This window comes from Rutilus rutilus (genome assembly GCF_951802725.1).
Source record: "Rutilus rutilus genome assembly, chromosome: 2".
In the NCBI taxonomy this organism is placed as follows: domain Eukaryota; kingdom Metazoa; phylum Chordata; class Actinopteri; order Cypriniformes; family Leuciscidae; genus Rutilus; species Rutilus rutilus.
Window position 1 is genome coordinate 2578913 of NC_140210.1, and position 18948 is coordinate 2597860.

Genomic DNA, 18948 nt, shown 5'->3' on the forward strand with positions numbered 1-18948 from the left:
CAAATGCAGTGAAAATTCAGGTATCGGTTACGGTATCGGTATCGGCGAGTACCAAAAATTACAGTATCGGTATCGGACTCGTTCGGCAAAAAGTGGTATCGGGACATCCCTATCATAAAGGACTGCATAATGATCTCCAGGTCAAAACTATCAGCAATCACAGAAATCAGTAAGTGTGATATATGACAACTAATGTTAAGCATGTTAAATTAATGGTCAATTTTGATTTATTATTGCTTAATCTATTTAACAGGGTTTTAAATAATCAAAACTCTTAGCAAAGACGTCCAAACTGATCACACACCACAACGCTGGTAACATCACTTGCCCACCGATACCAATATCAGTATTTTCACTGCATTTGTGATTTTTTTTATATATACTGGGTATAGAAACCAAATGAATATGAATCATATTAGTTGGCTTAATTTGTTTAGTAAATATTTATTTCCTTCAGTTATTTTCATGCATAAGCATGTTAAAATGTATTATGTGTATTGTATGCTCAATCATATTTTATCTATCATTTAGACACCAGTGAAATATCACAATTCTCTATTCCAATTTTGATACTACAGCAAAAACTACTAGCCTAATTAATGTAAATTTAAAATATTATTAAAGTCCCTGTAAGGCAATTAAAAAAAAAAGCTAAACGCAATATAAATGTGAGAAATGTATTGCTAAAACACATGAACTGTGAAGTACTGAATTGTGGAGTAAGACCGTTAAACAGTTTTTCACCATTGCTGTGTTCAGGATTTTTTGGGCGGAGCTAAAAATGTGGTTCATTTCATTTTCATTTTATTATTTATTTGAACAGGGACAATGTAAAATATACATCAACCTTAAAAAAGGAAAGATGCATTTTACCAGGTTGTAGCACATGTGCTAATTTCCACCTGTAGTCCCTGGGCAGGCTGATGTCAACATATAAAGTTAATAATACATCTATCTCAAAATAGCATTAAAAAGATCACACCCTTCATTCATTCCTCAGCATTCATTTACAAGTACACTCTCACATACACATCAATTACAATACATTATGTGAACATGTTTGTTTTAAAAGAAGCCATTTTTTGGCCCGATGTGAAAAGGTGTTAAAATTTACACATGTGGTCAGCTCTGTTGGCAATTTATTCCATTGTCTGATGGTCACACTCGAGAAAGCTGAGCTGCTGAATGCTGTTTTACACTGAGGAATCCTACACTCACCCCGAACAGTTGACCGAGTGGCTCGAGATGTAATTTCTGAGCTCAATGAAATAAACTTTTTTAACGGAGGAGCTGCAGTACCATTTATTATCTTAAACAAAAGACAGAGATTTGAATATATGATTATGTTTTCAAAACTTAATATACCATGTTTTTTAAGAATATGACAGTGGTGAAATAGCCGAGATTTCTTGTCATGAACCTTAAGAGAACTTTTGAACAATGATTCCAGGGGCCGTAATGCTGTTTTACATGCCTGTGACCAACTCGTCATGCAGTAACGAAAGTGCGGAATTATCATCACATTTAGATATAAATTAGATGCATCTATGGTCAAAGAGTTCCTAATATACCTAAAATGTGCTGGTTATCTTTTTAATATGTTTTTTGAAATTTAAATTTGAGTCACGAATGACTCCTAAATATTTAATTTGGTCAACCCTTGAAATTTCCTGACCTTCAATTATGATTTTTGGTTCAGTTTTACATAGCGAGAACTTACGGCGGTTTGTGAAAAACATAGAAACCGTTTTGTCAACATTCAAAGTTAAATGAGAGTTTTTCAGCTAAATGGAAATCTTTTCCATTTCCTCAGTTAACTTTCGGGCAACATCCTTAACAGTTTTGCCATGAATATACACCACTGTGTCATCAGCGTACATTATCATTTTAGCATTAATACACAGATGGAAAATCATTAATATATAGAGAAAACAACAAGGGCCCTAATATAGAGCCCTGCGGCACACCCATAGTGCATGATCGTAAGGGAGATGATACATTATTTATCGATACACACTGATGCCTTGCACTGAGAAAAGATTGAATCCAATTAATTGGACTTATACTAATAGAGAAATTTGTTAATTTATCTATCAGTAGTTCATGGTTTACTGTATCTAAGGCCTTACGCAAGTCAAGAAAGACCGCCCCTACAACTCCTCCACTATCCAAACTTGATTTTATTTCCTCTATTAAATAGCAACATGCTGTCTCCGTTGAGTATCGTTTTCTGAAGCCAAACTGGAGAGGATGTAATGCAGCATTGTAATCAAGATGTTCCACTAGCTGCGCTGCAACTACTTTTTCAAAGACTTTGGAGATAGTGGGAAGGATGCTTATAGGTCGATAGTTAGAGACCTGGGGCCTCATTTATAAAGCTTGCGTACGCACAAAACGGGGCTGAAAACATGCGTACGCCAGTTCCTGCGCAAAAGGTGGGATTTATAAAGAAAAACTTGACGGGAAAATTTGCGCACCTGCACGCAAACTCTGACCCATGCGTACGAACGTTTTGGAGATGGAGCACTTTGGCGACACCGATGGTGAGCTGGAGTTAAATGTATTTTTGGTCACTTTTATACAGAAAATCTAAAGAAAATTAAACATATACAGAAAGATTATACAAATACAATTTCAATCACCAAGCCTGTCACTTGAAGCAAATATCCATTCCTTCTTAAATGTCCGCGGCAGCGAGCGTGTTGAGCCGTTTAGTGAAACTGACGCAAATAACAGTTTAAATAAATAAAATACTTCTGATATAAACATTTATATTAAATATGCCATTCAAATTAATGGAGTTAAACACTTAAACATGAAATCATTACTGAAGTTACAACATTTTTTTAAATTCAATCATTAGAAATATTTGTTGTGGATGCGATTGTTTCTGAACACTTTTCCTGTGGCGTGCTTTAATGTTTTAACCACAGAGATGATTGCTTATCATGATAATACCAGATTGTCTGAGAAAATAGTTTCGTGCAAATAATGCCCAAGGCCTGTCTGTTTCCATTAAAAATATAAATCAATTAAAAATACAATTCGGCAAGTGGAAAAGATTGAGAAAAACTTTATCTGAAATGTATTTTACACTATTTGATTTATGTAGGCTATTCAAAAACAAGGCAAGGATAGACAACTACTTGATTTGTAATAGGGCAATTCCACGCAAAGGTCATCCTTACCATGAAAAAATAAAGTTTTTACCTAAAGATCAAAACCCCTTTTAAGTTGTCCATTTAGGTCTGTAATATACTGTATTAATGTGCTGTATCAGAAATTGTAAGAAAATTGCCTTGTTTTTCCACCACATGAGGTGAGCAACAATGCTAAATTTTTTATTTCAACCAGCCATATTTCATGCTTTCAAAAGAGGTATCAAAGACCCCCCTTTTAAAAACTTAATTTGAACAAAGCATTTTGCTGAAAGATGGAGGCATGCCTGAGAAATAAATATACTAATTTGGTCATAACAGCACTGCCTGTTGAATTTATAAGGGCTTTAATAAAGAGGTCTCGACGCTTCAGTGCTCTGTCACGTCCGTAATGTTTTAAAGATTAAGTTTATTTAATATAACAATTATAAATGCAAATAACTTGAAACTTTATATGCAAAGCTAAACTATGTTTATGCTTACTAGGATCGACATTTCATTCCACTACTTTGCTCTGAACAACCATAATAATGCGTTACGGACGTGACCGTTACGGACGCTTCACATCAAATCATATGCACTTGTGATCGGTTTCAGGCTTACCATATATTCAGTGCATATCCAATAATCGCAATAATATTTGTGCTTTGTTAGTTTTAATATGAAAAAATGTCTCAACTTTCAAATTCAGTCTATTTTATAACAAAATGTAAACAATAGAGACCGCTCTTTTTAATACGGCGTGGTATATTTCTGTATATAGCGCCTCAGTGCACGGCGGATAAAGCGCACATGAACGGATCTTCTCTTCGTCTGCAAGTTACAGGACGAAATATGAATATCAGAAGGTAGTATATGATACAGTACGACTTAAAGAAGAGCATGTGTCTTATAGCCATAGGACACTTCCTTCGGGATGTCGCGTTTTTCCCTCTTGGTTAAAACATGAATATTCATCATAATCCCGCGATCAAGCTGACAAAATAATTGCAATCATTTTGACTCACGACTTAAAAGTAGTTTAAAAGTAGACATTTCAGACTTCCTATAGATATATTTCTCAGGTATGTGAGGCAAGTAGCCTACATTATACGCGGAGTTTCGGTTCATTTGAGGCGCGCTCCACTTCACGCGACGGCGCCTCCGTGTCCTGATTATATTGTCTGCTATAGCCTATTTGCTTCTTATTTAATAAATCCAGGCAATTGGTTGATGAAACATTGATTAAAATTAAGATACAATTTGTACAAAACGAAATTCACATTAAAGAAAAGCTTTCTACAAAAAAAAAAAAAAACTAAAGAATTGATCAAAATCATGTCTGCCCACTGATATACTGTATCCGATATATTGCGCATCTTATGATCTTACTCATGCTGTTATCCTTTTTTATATAATCAACATATGAAATAAAAAATACAATTATTTTATTTAAACATTAATATGAGACTAAATGCTTACTCAAATGTAATGTTGGAGCGGGATTTGAGTGAACGCCGTCTTACCGGTGAGCATGTTGGGGGAGAGGTACGATTTTCATTTTTGCTTATAATGCCAATCCTTAATATTTGTTTTTTTAAATGCCTGTTTGAGGTCTCTGTGAACGTTTTAAAGCAGTATTTTAGTGCCGCTTTCAGAGCGGTCACGTCCGTAACGGAGAACTGTCACGTCCGTAACATTGTTTTTTCCTCATAAATGCGAAAACGAAAAATAACATAAAATGAATATTTTATGTTCTGTGGAGAGCCAACCCTTCTTCATTTGGTGGGTACTATTACTTTTGGTTTGCGCAGTGTAATTCACAGAATTACTAAAAAATATTTTGGCAACAAAAAGTTAGAGATTTTTTTTGTCACGTCCGTAATGCATGTGTATTTCCCTCATATTAAATATAAAACGCATGCGTAGACTGATATTTTTCTAATGTCTGGACTCCTTTATTAAGGGAGTATGGATATATAAACAGACGTTTACATATATTGGTATTAAATGCATTTTCTGAGAATTTATATTTCAAGTTTTGACTGCAAATGTCACGTCCATAACGCTGGAATTGCCCATTAATGTAATGTTTCTTGTACCGTTTATATCATTTGCATATGATTATTCATCCACGTGATAACGTTTAAGTTATCATGTGGATGAATAATCATATGCAAATGATATGTAGATGAGGATCTGCATAGTAAAACTAGGCGTTGTAAGCTCCATATATGGTTATTTCGGGTCGAGACGCATGTGCGCACAATCTTCCGCTGACTGGGATTTATAAAGTGAATTCTGCGCAGGTTCTGGCGTACGCACGGTTTTATAAGTCTGAATATTTTTTTGCGTATGCCATTTTTGGCTTTCGGGCGCACGTACACTTTTAGTAAGGTTCCTACGCACAGTTTTATAAATGAGGCCCCTGGAGCTTGTCTCCTGACTTGTGTATAGGCTTTACTATAGCTGTTTTCAAAGCTGTAGGAAAGATACTTTCATTTATAGACTGATTTATAACTTTAGTTAGCACTGGAGTTAAAATTTCCTTGTGCTCTTTTAAAAACACAGAATCAACGGCAAAAATGTCTTTAGATTTACTATTATTTAAGTGTGATATTACTTTTAAAACTGTCCCTTCATCTACATGAGATAATTTAAAAAATGACTCATCACAATTAAAGTTATATACACAAATTGATTTCGGGAACGTATCTGCCAGATCCCGCACAGAATCTAAAAAATAATCATTAAAATGTGTTGCCACCTCTGTATTGTCATTTTGAATAACTAAATGATCAGTGGTCAATTTTGATTTAAGAAAGGTTTTAAGTGCCAGGTCTCTCTGCTTCATTAAATCCCAAAGAGAGCTACCAAACCATGGCAATTTCTTTTTATTACTTCAGTTTTTCTTTAATTCTGTGTATTTGGTAACAGTCTCCTGTAAAGTTAAAGTAATATTATTGCATGTATACTCACAGCCTTTACTGTCAACTTTACACTCCCAATCTATTTCATTTAAATCATTCATCAGTGCAATTTGATTTCTCTTAGGAATATGGAGAATTTTATTTTGATTATTTATTTGCTGTTTATCCCTGTACCTGGATTTATTTATTTTTCTAGCAACTAGAGTAAGGTTGTGATCTGACAAACCTGTTATTAAATTGTATGTTTTGGTAACCCTATCTGGTTTATTTGTAAATATAAGATCAATCAAAGTTTGGGAGTTTTTGGTTAGTCTAGTTGGCTTGTTTATCATTTGAGTCATTTGTACCGAGTTTGTGATATCCTTAAGTTTTTTCTTTCTTATTTTATCAAGCCAGTTTATATTCAGATCACCCATTAACTAGGGTGACCATACGTCCTGTTTTACCCGGACATATCTGGCCAGGATTTCGAGATCGCCCAAGGTGCTCGGGATTCGTCTTTTGCTTTCTACAGTCGCCATTCATTATGTTTACATTATTACGTTATTTGACACTGACACGTACGTGCCAGCTTTGCAGGTCATGCATTCTGATTCACACGGATCCCGATCGAGACGAAAACACAGGAATTTTCTTAGCAATGCTTACACGCACATCAACCGATCACTTGTTTAGCGTTCATGTAAACACTACATTCAGATTAACCAATCGGAATTAATTCAGTATCAAATCAAAAATCAAATCAAATTTTATTTGTAGAGCGCCTAACAACAGCCAGAAGGTGCACAAGGCGCTTTCCAGTAAAACCAACAATAGACAACAATAAATAAAAACATAAATGTGCATAAAATAACAGTCAAATAGGAAGCTACGTGTTGAAAGCTTGTCTGAATAGGTGTGTTTTCAACTGGGATTTGAAAACACTCAACACGGTAATGCTTCGTAGGTATTGCGGAAGAGCGTTCCACAGCTTTGGGCCCTGGACGGCAAATGACCGGCCTCCAAACTTTTTATATTTAAACTTGGGAGTGACCAGAGAGGTGTGTTCAGAGGAGCGCAGAGTTCTGGCAGGTTGGTAGACCGTTAGTAATTCAGCAAGGTATGCCGGTGCCAGACCATTAATGGCCTTGAACACAAACAGCAGGTTTGACAACAGTACTACTGAATCAAAAGGTGTACATGTAAACAAAATGAATGGCGACGGGAGAGCGGAAGCCGAGTCGCGGATATTTTGGGCGATCTCGAAATCCCGGCCGGACATGACCTGGAATATGGTCACCCTACATTAACAGAGTTTCCTTTCTTTCATATTTTTTAAGTATTTCAGCTAAGCCAAGATAAAATTAATTTGTCGCATTTGGCGGTCAATATAAAGCAAGTAAAATGAAAGACATTTGTGCTGAAAGGGTTATAGTAACACCGACACACTCCAAGGTTTGCACTGGAATGTCTATTTGATGACTATCGATGCTGTCTTTAACGTACATTAAGACTCCGCCTCCTTTCCCCTTCCCTCTGTCCCGTCTGTAAACATTATATCCAGGAATTGTAAACACGGATAAAGGAGTCGTAGATGTTAACCAAGTCTCTGTAAGACACAGGTAATCAAGATTTGAGTCCAAAAGTAAATGTTCCAACTGTTCCGTTTTTGAAATCACACTACGTATGTTTATATGTCCGCCAAATATTCCTTTCAGTTTTGTTTTAGGATTCCATAGTACCGATGTATGATTAACAGTTTGAAAAAGTTTAGTGTTTCGTTGTTTGGAGTTAACAATAGTCTGCAGCGAGCTGAGTTCTGTAGTTTTAGACACACAGCATGCTAAGATGTTACCTTGTAGCATGGAGGTCACTGGTGCTGTGGATGTATTCAGCTGCGGTGAATGTTGTAAGACCACAGGGCCAGGATTTGCATGAACATCCCCGCATAGTAGTAACATAATGCAAAGAATCGTTGCATTTCCTCGCTGAAATTTTGCGTGACGAGCCACTCTCCGTGCGCGTAGCTGACCGCTTAACTGACCGCGGTGATCATCCTGGCAAACGGCTCGCCCACCGTCCAGCACGTTAGAGTAGATTATATACTGGCTCCACGAGTCCAGGGGAGCAGCGAGCTCTGCCGCCATCTTCATCCAATTACAGCAGATGGCAACGGCGTCAATTAGTTCTCAAGCGGCGAGAGATGAGCACATTTATGTCTTTATTCTGAGATAACTTCCATAAAGTCGATGAAAATCTGAAATCAATTTGAATTAAAAGCCTCAATTCGAATTAAAAGCCAAGTTCAATGACGCATTGAAGCCGCTGAGCTCCTGGCCCCGCCCCTACTGTCAATGACGCGCTGGAGCCACTGACTTTTTGAATGGTTTTGTTTAAAAGTAGACATATCAAGCTTTCTATATATTTCTCATGTTTGTGAGGCAAGTAGCCTATACGCTGTTTCGGTTCATTTATGAGACGCGCTCCAGTTCACGCCTCCGTGTCCTGATTATATTGTCTGCTATATTTGTTAAATCCAGGCATGAAATTCAGGTTGATGAAACATTGATTAAAATTAAGATACAATTTATACAAAACAAAATTCACTTTGAGAGAAAGGCTTTCTACAGAACAAAACTTAATTAAGTGGTCAAAATCATGTCTGACCAACTCCAAATGTCTCCCGATATATTGGGCATCTTATGATCCTATCTCATGCAGTTCCCTTTTCATATAATCAACATAGATGAAATTATGTATTGGGCAATTCCATTTTGACATTTGCAGTCAAAACTTGAAATATAAATTCTCAGAAAATGCATTTAATACCAATATATTGTAAACGTCTGTTTATATATCCATACTCCCTTAATAAAGGAGTCCAGACATTAGAAAAATATCAGTCTACGCATGCGTTTTATATTTAATATGAGGGAAATACACATGCGTTATGGACGTGACAAAAAAAAATCTCTAACTTTTTGTTGCCAAAATATTTTTTAGTAATTCTGTGAATTACACTGCGCAAACCAAAAGTAATAGTACCCACCAAATGAAGAAGGGTTGGCTCTCCACAGAACATAAAATATTAATTTTATGTTATTTTTCGTTTTCGCATTTATGAGGAAAAAACAATGTTACGGACGTGACAGTTCTCCGTTACGGACGTGACCGCTCTGAAAGCGGCACTAAAATACTGCTTTAAAACGTTCACAGAGACCTCAAACAGGCATTTAAAACACCAAATATTAAGGATTGGCATTATAAGCAAAAATAATATTCGATGTTTGTTCGAAAATCGTACCTCTCCCCCAACATGCTCACCGGTAAGACGGCGTTCACTCAAATCCCGCTCCAACATTACATTTGAGTAGGCATTGAGTCTCATATTAATGTTTAAATAAAATAATTGTATTTTTTATTTCATATGTTGATTATATAAAAAAGGATAACAGCGTGAGTAAGATCATAAGATGTGCAATATATCGGATACAGTATATCAGTGGGCAGACATGATTTTTACCAATTCTTTAGGTTTTTTTTTTTTTGTAGAAAGAAAGCCTTTCTTTAATGTAAATGTCGTTTTGTATAAATTGTATCTTAATTTTAATCAATGTTTCATCAACCAATTGCCTGGATGGATTTAATAAATAAGAAGCAAATAGGCTATAGCAGACAATATAATCAGGACACGGAGGCGCCGTCGCGTGAAGTGGAGCGCGCCTCATAAATGAACCGAAACTCCACGTACAAGGTAGGCTACTTGCCTCACATACCTGAGAAATATATCTATAGGACGTCTGAAATGTCTACTTTTAAAGCCCATGTTGCAGGTTAGAGTACCCAGTAAGCCAATGTATAGAAAAATAATGTAGGAACTAGATTTAAATATAAACATATACTTATAAAACGCTATTTAGGCTTCTGGAGCCGTTTTTGTGAGAATTTTTTACTTCCGCATTTGAAAATCGCTTAAACCGCCGAACCTGAAGTGACGTAACATGAGGTAGAGCGGTCAAAGTAAATCAACTAGCGAATAGGAAAGCAATGGATGACAGCTCGGAAAGGGAATTGTAGCCTAAATGTTTACTCGTATGATATATATATAATTCATTTATAATTGATATATATGATGATATCATATAATTATGAGCCTGATATGAAGCCAAGTGAGCAGGACAGGCCAGGGTTAGACAGAACAACGGTGAGTTGTGGTGTGAGGAGAACAGGGCGAGAGAACAGTGTTAGCTTATAGATGTATTCACGTTAGCCGACGATATGTATAACACTATGCTCAGATCACAATACTGTACAGATTATTATCATCATGTATCAGGCAATAGCAAAGCTAGTACTTAGACCCTTACCTGCATGTGTTGTGTGTGTCAGCCATTAGGAGACAGTTTCCAGAGGAAGAGGGACTTTATAAAGGCTTTGAATTGACCCATTTGGTGACAATGAATAAAATAAATGATCACAATCACAACTGTCTTACTGTATAAAAACTTTATATGTAGAAACAGCCAACACAAACATTAAAGTCGGTTTGTACAGATTGAAAATGAATTATAGAACATAATATATTATATTTATAATAATAATAATAGTGTCGGCTGCAGACTAATAACAAACACATAAATGCATTACATTACAAGTTTATGTAGGATATGTTAATGAATTAAATTAAGACAAGGCACATTTTGTAAAACAGATGTAAGTTACAATAAGTGATCTCTGACGGATCCGTGATCGTCATGTTTCCCGCTGGCGGCCGAACCACATGCTGATGGCGGACCGTCACCGGGCGACCCGATGAAGGAGCTGGGACAGTGTGCACATATCGCCGGGATTATAATCATTCGGTCCACACTACCGCGTTTTTCAAAGCAGAAGCAGAAGTGCAGTCCCGTCTCTTACCCGGCACAAAACGCACACTGGCACGGAAGATTGCACCGTCCTTTTTCTTATTCGGAAACCTGTGGACTCGATGTCCTGACAGGCCATAATTCACAATCATTTACCACGATGATGATTCATTGAAATACAATAAGCACAGAAAACACACTGAATCATGACCGCTCCAACTGACTACCAACCTATCTCTGCACTGAGCGCGAACGCAGAGCCAAACGACTACCTCATGTGACGTCATATGACGCGATGGTGGAAAAAAAGCGCTTTTTCAACACGGTCAAGGAAATGGTCACGTTTTCTATTAAATTTGTGCCCTTATGTCTTGCAAAACAATTTTTAATCCTGCATTTACTTTTCATATGGTATTTTCAAACAAGGTTATATTAATAAAAAAAAATAAAAAAAACCCTGCAACATGGGCTTTAAGTCGTGAGTCAAAATGATTGCAATATCACTATTATTTTGTCAGCTTGATCGCGGGATTATGATGAATTCATGTTTTAACCAAGAGGGAAATATACCACGCCGTATTAAAGAGCAGCCTCCATTGTTTACATTTTGTTATAAAATAGACTGAATTTGAAAGTTGAGACATTTTTTCATATTAAAACTAACAAAGCACAAATGTTATTGCGATTATTGGATATGCACTGAATATATGGTAAGCCTGAAACCGATCACAATTGCATATGATTTGATGTGAAGCGTCCGTAACGGTCACGTCCGTAACGCATTATTATGGTTGTTCAGAGCAAAGTAGTGGAATGAAATGTCGATCCTATTAAGCATACACATAGTTTAGCTTTGCATATAAAGTTTCAAGTTATTTGCATTTATAATTGTTATATTATATAAACTTAATCTTTAAAACGTTACGGACGTGACAGAGCACTGAAGCGTCGAGACCTCTTTATTAAAGCCCTTATAAATTCAACAGGCAGTGCTGTTATGACCTCATGCCTCCATCTTTCAGCAGAATGCTTTATGTTGAAATTAAGTTTTTAAAAGAGGGGTCTTTGATACCTCTTTTGAAAGCATGAAATATGGCTGGTTGAAATAAAAATTTTAGCATTGTTGCTCACCTCATATGTGGTGGTAAAACAATGCAATTTTCTTAAAATTTCTGATACAGCACATTAATACAGTATATTACAGACCTAAATGGACAACTTAAAAGGGGTTTTGATCTTTAGGTAAAATGACCTTTGCGTGGAATTGCCCTATTAAAAAAATAACATTATATTATTTAAACATAAATATGGAACGTATGTTTAAGTTTTTTAAGTTATATTTAAGCACCACACCGCTCCGCTTACATGCTCTGGTGTGTAACCTATACATGCATGTGTGTGTGCATGTGGGGGAAGGGTGCGATTTTCGAATAATAATCGAAATTATAACCCAGCGATCTTCGAATATTATTTTAGCTCGAAATGCCCACCCCTAAAAGGAACATCTCAGCACCTCAGCACTTTGCTTTATAGTAAGTTATGTTGAAGTGAATTGCAGTGAGTTGAAGTCTTACCTTTAAATAGATCTTTCTCATAGACAGGTTCACTGGTCTTACTACTTGCTTTGTTCTCTAGTGTACAGGTGTAGAATTCTTCTGGATTTCCATTTTTTTCAACTGTAATGGTATTCTCGAATTCCGAACCCTTCAGTATTTTTCCAGCAGAATTCTTCCAGATGACTGTTTCATTGTACTTGCAACTTAAATACACAGCACCAGGGTTATCAGTTATCATCTCTACTTTAATCTTAGGTTGGGGGACCGGCTCTGTAAAAGAAACAATGAAAAAGTCAATGAATGTTCAGTCCACAGAGAAAACAAAATATGATTAAAAACAACTACACTAACCTTGGAAAAAGTGTGACTTTTTTTTAGTACAAACTAACACTTACAATTTTTTTTTACTATTTTACTAAATTGTTCATTTGGACGTGTACCATGGTAGTAGTACCTTAAAGTACGGTAAATGCCATAGTGCATGAATATCAGTACCATTGTATTGTCACAAAATATAAAGATATAAGAATCAGATACCATCACTGTACCATGATTCATTGCACTCCAAGATATTTCCAAGTATAGGTTCACCATGTTACTAGTCATATGTCTTGGTATTTCTATTGTATTCCAAGAAACATCACAGAATGCCATGGTACGGCCACACATACTTTTATTTTTGTCAGCATAATAATAATAATTAGTTGTTACATTAAAATTTTATTTACCCTTTAAAAAAAAAAAAAAAAAAAAAAACTAGGAACAAAGTAACACTTCTTATGCTATTACAAAAAAACCCCAAAAAACTTTATAATAATATGATAATAAAATTAGGCTTTTAAAGTATTTCAATAATCAATATTCACTCACCCATAACAGTCAATGTGAATCTTTGTGCCTGCTCTTTTCCGCTGATGTCAATGGTATAAACTCCACTATGTTCGATTTTTAGTTTCTTAATCGTGATTTTTCCAGTCTTCTTATCAAGCTCTGTGATGCCGTTGAATCTTGGATTCGGGGTTAGAATTTCTCCGTCTTCCCATTCAATCGCCTTAACAGTTTCACCATCTTTAATGTGTTTCCATGTGATGCTGGAGACAGGAGCAGGAAGAGGTTTATCTGGACCAAAGGAAACTTCATCACCCACTGCTTTCTTCACCTCTGTACCTAATAATTTAAATATGAGAGAGTTTGTTAGTCAACATTCAAAAAGCAAGTCTCATATATATATATATATATATATATATATATATATATATATATATATATATATACACACACACACACACACAAATAATGTAAAAGCTTCGCATTGAGACCTAGTGTGTTTTGCTTTACTATTTTCAACCCAAGTAGTAACTCAATTTAATGTTTCATAATATCTATTTTTGTTTTCCTTTTAGCCCATTTATGTTTAAGTATATGATATTCCACATAATCAAACAAAGATTAACAATAAAGGCCACATTTGGTGGTAATCTGTGTCTTTTCAAATAAAAAAAGTACATATATTTCAGAAAAATTTAATTTCATGCCTAAGCTTTTACAGAGGAAGTCGACACAATACATTCTGCTATAAATGCAGTTAAAATTAGGCTAAGTTCTAAAATAATCTTTCTCAGTGCCACAGAAATCACAATTAACATCTACATCAGTACAAAACCTGAGAAAAAAAGTGTTTTAACAGGGTACACTTAGTATTTTAAAATGTACTTATCCCACCTTATTTTCCATGCAATATTTTTTAGGAAACCATGCATATTTCCACTCATATTTAGATTGCAAATATGTTTTCGAAGATATTGGGCTGTATTCTGTTAGAAGTAACTTCCTAATTAAGTAATTATTCCATCTACTATCAGTGATAATAATAATAATAATAATAATAAAATAATAATAATAATCAATCCTTTAATTGCAACATCAGGTATAAGATTCACACTCTCCTTATTCACATTTCCTTTAAACAAACATTTTAAACCGGATGGTATTGCATGGAACACTTTACAATATTCTTAAAGTATTATTGGAATATTATACATTTGAACAAATTCTACGTTGGTTATACAGGGTACCATTTTCATGAAATAGGCTAACTCTTTAAAAATACCATTACCAGACAAAAAGTTATATGCCTGCTATTCCAAATTGTACAATTGTTTGGAGAAAAAAATGTGTTTACATATAAGTATCCAAGGGAGTAGCACCGGTCTGTAAAAATTACTTCATCTAACTGGAATTATTTCAAAAGTTCCATTGCAAGAGAAAAGCCTCCACCCATTCCTCACAGATTAGAAGAAGCTAATCGCCGGCTAGTTTCCGGTGATCACGAAACGTCAAGAAAAAAAAAAACTTACTGTTTGTTTGGGCACAGTATGGTATCGAAATATGTAATATAGATGAAATACATGTTGAAAACACAATATATAAATATAAATATTATCGTTTATTAACAATTAACTATTAACGACAATCCTTTTGTATGGGTTTAACGTTAGGCCTTGCTGTGGCTAATAACTAAGACAATAATAACTAGGCCACGCCGTGAATTTGGTTATCTAAAATACACCGCAATCATTTGCTATTTGTAAATTGGCCAACAATATTATAATATATTTTACAACTAAACCGTTTGAAGAGGCCAATAACGTTTTTTGGTTGCTATCATAGCTCGAATGCTAACGGTCACATCGCGTACCTGAAACGGCTCCTGAAGCGATGATCACGCCGCAGATGATGACCAACAAGTTTCGACGAAGCGACATCTTTATACTAAGTACACTTTAATGCACTCTACTGCTATATTTCACGCAGAAAGTATCCAGGCCAGGGACACACCCGAGACGCCAGGACAGAAAGGACTGAGCATGTGAGGAAGAACAATCGAAACCGAAAGTAATGGGCGGGCCGTTCAGACGTTCCGCGGTTTAATGTGGACATCTAGTGGCCGTATAACAACAGTACTAATCAGCATCTAGTGGCTGTATAACAACAGTACTAATCAGCAATTTTTTAGAATAGAAATCTTTTCTAATAATATAAATATTTACAATCAATGTTTATTAAATTAACACATCCTTGCTGAATAAAATTATACATTTCTTTCAAAATAAGAAAGAAAGAAAAATGACTGACCCCAAACTTTTGAACGGTTGTGTATATTGTTACAAAATATTTCTATTTTAAATAAATGCTGTTCTTTTTAAACTTTTTATTCATTTTATTCAAAAGAATCCTGAAAAAAGTATCATGTTATAATATATATATATATATATATATATATATATATATATATATATATATATATATATTAAGCAGCACAACATATTAGAATGATTTCTGAAGGATCATGTGACACTGAAGACTGGAGTAATGATGCTGAAAATTCAGCTTTGATGCAGGATATAAATTACATTTTAACCCTCTGGGCTTCTTCGCCCGAAAACGGGCGAAAACTTGAACGTTTTGAATTGTTTAATTTTTTTGCTTCATCGGATGGGGGTGAAACTTGGTGACTTTTGTTTTATTACCTATATGAACACACAAAAACATCAAGGAGATGATTCTGATATGTTAAAGGGTCGTAAAAAAAAAAGTCACACTTTTAGCTTCCTCCCGCCCGAAAACGGGCGACATAGGAAATGAATGGGAAATACGAAAAAATAGGAAAACTCAGAGAAACTTTTGGTGGTACAAGCTACAGATCAGCCACTGTGCTGAAAAAAAGTGTACAGCAATAAAGGGGTGACACTCTAAAACATCAAGAGTGCAAATAAGACACCTCCCCCCCACACACACACCCACACACACAAACACACACACACACAGAGAGAAATGAACTGGTAAGACTGAAACAGCAAATTTTGCCCCAAACTATATAAAAATTATATAATCATAATAACTCCAAAACTGTAGCAAGGAGAGTCAAAGGTAGGTATCGTTTGAAAGAACTCTTTTTAAATTTTTTGAAAATATCAATTACATTACATTTGGACATTGTCCTGCCAAGAAACAGCGGATAAAAGACAATATATATATATATATATATATATATATATATATATATATATATATATATATATATATATATATAATTTTTATTATGATTTTGCATATATTTCTTAGTTGTCATGGAATAACTCAGGAAGGAAATAAGGTAGGAGGAAAATTCTTTTTTAGTGAAGTCCCCCTACATGTTAGCTGCATCTGGATAAAAAAAGAATAATTTTTGGATAAAGGAATCAAAAGTTACAGCATTTGGAAAAGAGACAGCCTTTTTGTACAGTCTTTGACACCCCCTCATGGGCAATTTTTTCTCCATTAAGAATATCTTGTCATAAAAGCAATAGATTATGTTAATTTTGGACTCATTTTAATTGTAATAATATGCTGTAAAAAATGAAGTGCCATTTTCAATTTTCTGAGAATGTTTCATGAGCTGTATGATGTTTTTGACACATTGCAGTACATTATTTTATAGATTATGAAAAAAAAAAAGAAATTCTATTTATCAGCAAATAACTCAGCAATACTTAAGAGTTCTTCAAAGTGGATACATTCACTGTAAAGTTCAGACTCTAAGCTTTCAAATGACATCAACTTTGTGTTAATCAAGGCAAGATTTTTGAAAAATATGGTAAAGAATATTTTCGCAGCTAGGTGGCGCCTGCTGGCGGTACACTCGGTTTTAGAGGGATTACTCAGCACTCGTTAGGAGTTAATAAATGTAATTAGATGCATTAAAAAGCTGAGATCCTAAGCTTTAAAATGATATATAATTTGTGTTGTTCCATTCAGTGGTTGCTTAGTAATAATTTTTTTTTCTTTGCGAATGGGAATAAATCAAATAAATAAATAAAAAAGCTATAGGCCGCCTATAGGCGGTTATAGGACATGACACAAATTAATACATTTTGAAGCCACTAGATGGCGCTCTTCTCACTTGAATTTTTTTTTTTTTAGCCCTGCACTCTATTTTGATGTGAAATGTTGCATTTATTGAAAAATTAAATAAAATAAATAAAATAAAAATATATATATTAATTCTAATTGAAAAAATAGCTAATAAAAATTATATAATTAATGCAAAGTATCAAAAAAAATTCAAAAAATTCAAAGTAATAATCAGAAAACATTATAGAACAAAAATATATTTGATTGGTTATCCTGGGAAAAAGTAAAGTAAAATTTTAAGGCTTCGCCCGTTTTCGGGCGGGAGGAAGCTAAGTGTGACTATTTTACGAAGAAGCCCAGAGGGTTAAAGTATATTAAAATAGAAAACCATTATTTTAAATTGCAATAATATTTCGCAGTTTTTACTGTATTTTTGATCAAATAAATGAAGAGGCTTCTTTTTAAAAAACATTAAAAATAGTAATGTTTGCCAACTTTTGACCGGTACCGTATATCAAATGAGTGCAGCAGGCGTAATGATATGACGGAGCGCCTGAAAATAGTCCCCAGCTCAGTAGCCTATTATCAGGCGGCATGCGTTGCGTCATATCATTACGCCTGCTTCACCCATGGTACGGCAGCAAAGTTTCTTGATTATTACGCAGGAATGAGAGTATAGTTCCTAGATATATCAGCCTAGAAAATCGCAACTTTACATTTTCCGTCGGTCTTAGTACACGATGTAACTACAGAAGAGTCAAGTTTTAAATAGGAAAAATATCGAAACTCTTTGGTCATTTTTTTTGAGAGAGATGCTAATGGTCTTGTCTGGTTCAATTCATTATGCTAAGCTATGCTAAAAGTGGTACCGCCAGACCCGGAGATCGGCTGAATGGATTCGAAAATGGTAAAACTCAACTGTTTAACTCTGGGGGAGCTGTAAAATGAGCCTATTTCCAAAAAAAGTGGAGTATCCCTTTAAGTTCGTCTAAATTAAAATAAATAATTTCATAAAACTCAAAACAATGAAACAGTTCAGTTTACTTAAAATATATCAGTTCTGTGAACTTGAAAGAAAAAGAAAGTGCTAAATACTCATAAAAGTTAATTTGACTGAACTAATTCGTTTAATTTAAGTTTGTCCTACTCAAACCAATTAATTATTTTGAGCGTTAGGGTTTGCATCACAGTTTTTGGATAAAAGTGCACTGCAAGGGTTATTTAATGCAGAATTCAACATGCACTTTTCTAATTTTATTGGGTATGCAATATTTGTATGGTAATAACCAAGTTTTCCTCCACTGAATGTCATATACCATAGTAATTGAATTTTGAGACTGAGAAAGTTGATTAATACATTCTTTAAAAGCGAAACGTGTCAAATATAAACTGAGAGAGTCATTTAGATATGACTCGGGGGTAAGGGATGCTTTCATCAAAAACATTACAAAGCTTGCAAGAGTTTATCAAAGAATTCAATTCTTTAAACGGGACAGGATATATTCATAAAACTTTCACATGACAAAACATCCCAATTATAGGCTCAGCAACAAATATTAAGCTATCATTGAACATTCTTTTTTTTTAA

The 18948-nt window shown here is 34.8% G+C and overlaps 1 protein-coding gene across 1 annotated transcript in view; it reads right to left on the bottom strand.

Moving 5' to 3' along the window:
* LOC311285420 (CD48 antigen-like) overlaps nucleotides 1-15401 on the bottom strand; it is a 28011-nt gene extending 12610 nt beyond the window's left edge. The window contains exons 1-3 of the mRNA XM_084401066.1: nucleotides 15166-15401; nucleotides 13338-13634; nucleotides 12486-12737 (exon numbers count right to left, since the gene is read on the bottom strand). Coding sequence (XP_084257192.1) covers nucleotides 12486-12737; nucleotides 13338-13634; nucleotides 15166-15232 — 616 coding nt within the window. The 5' untranslated portion in view covers nucleotides 15233-15401. The remainder of the gene's footprint in view (nucleotides 1-12485; nucleotides 12738-13337; nucleotides 13635-15165) is intronic.
* Between the last annotated feature and the right edge of the window lie 3547 nt (nucleotides 15402-18948).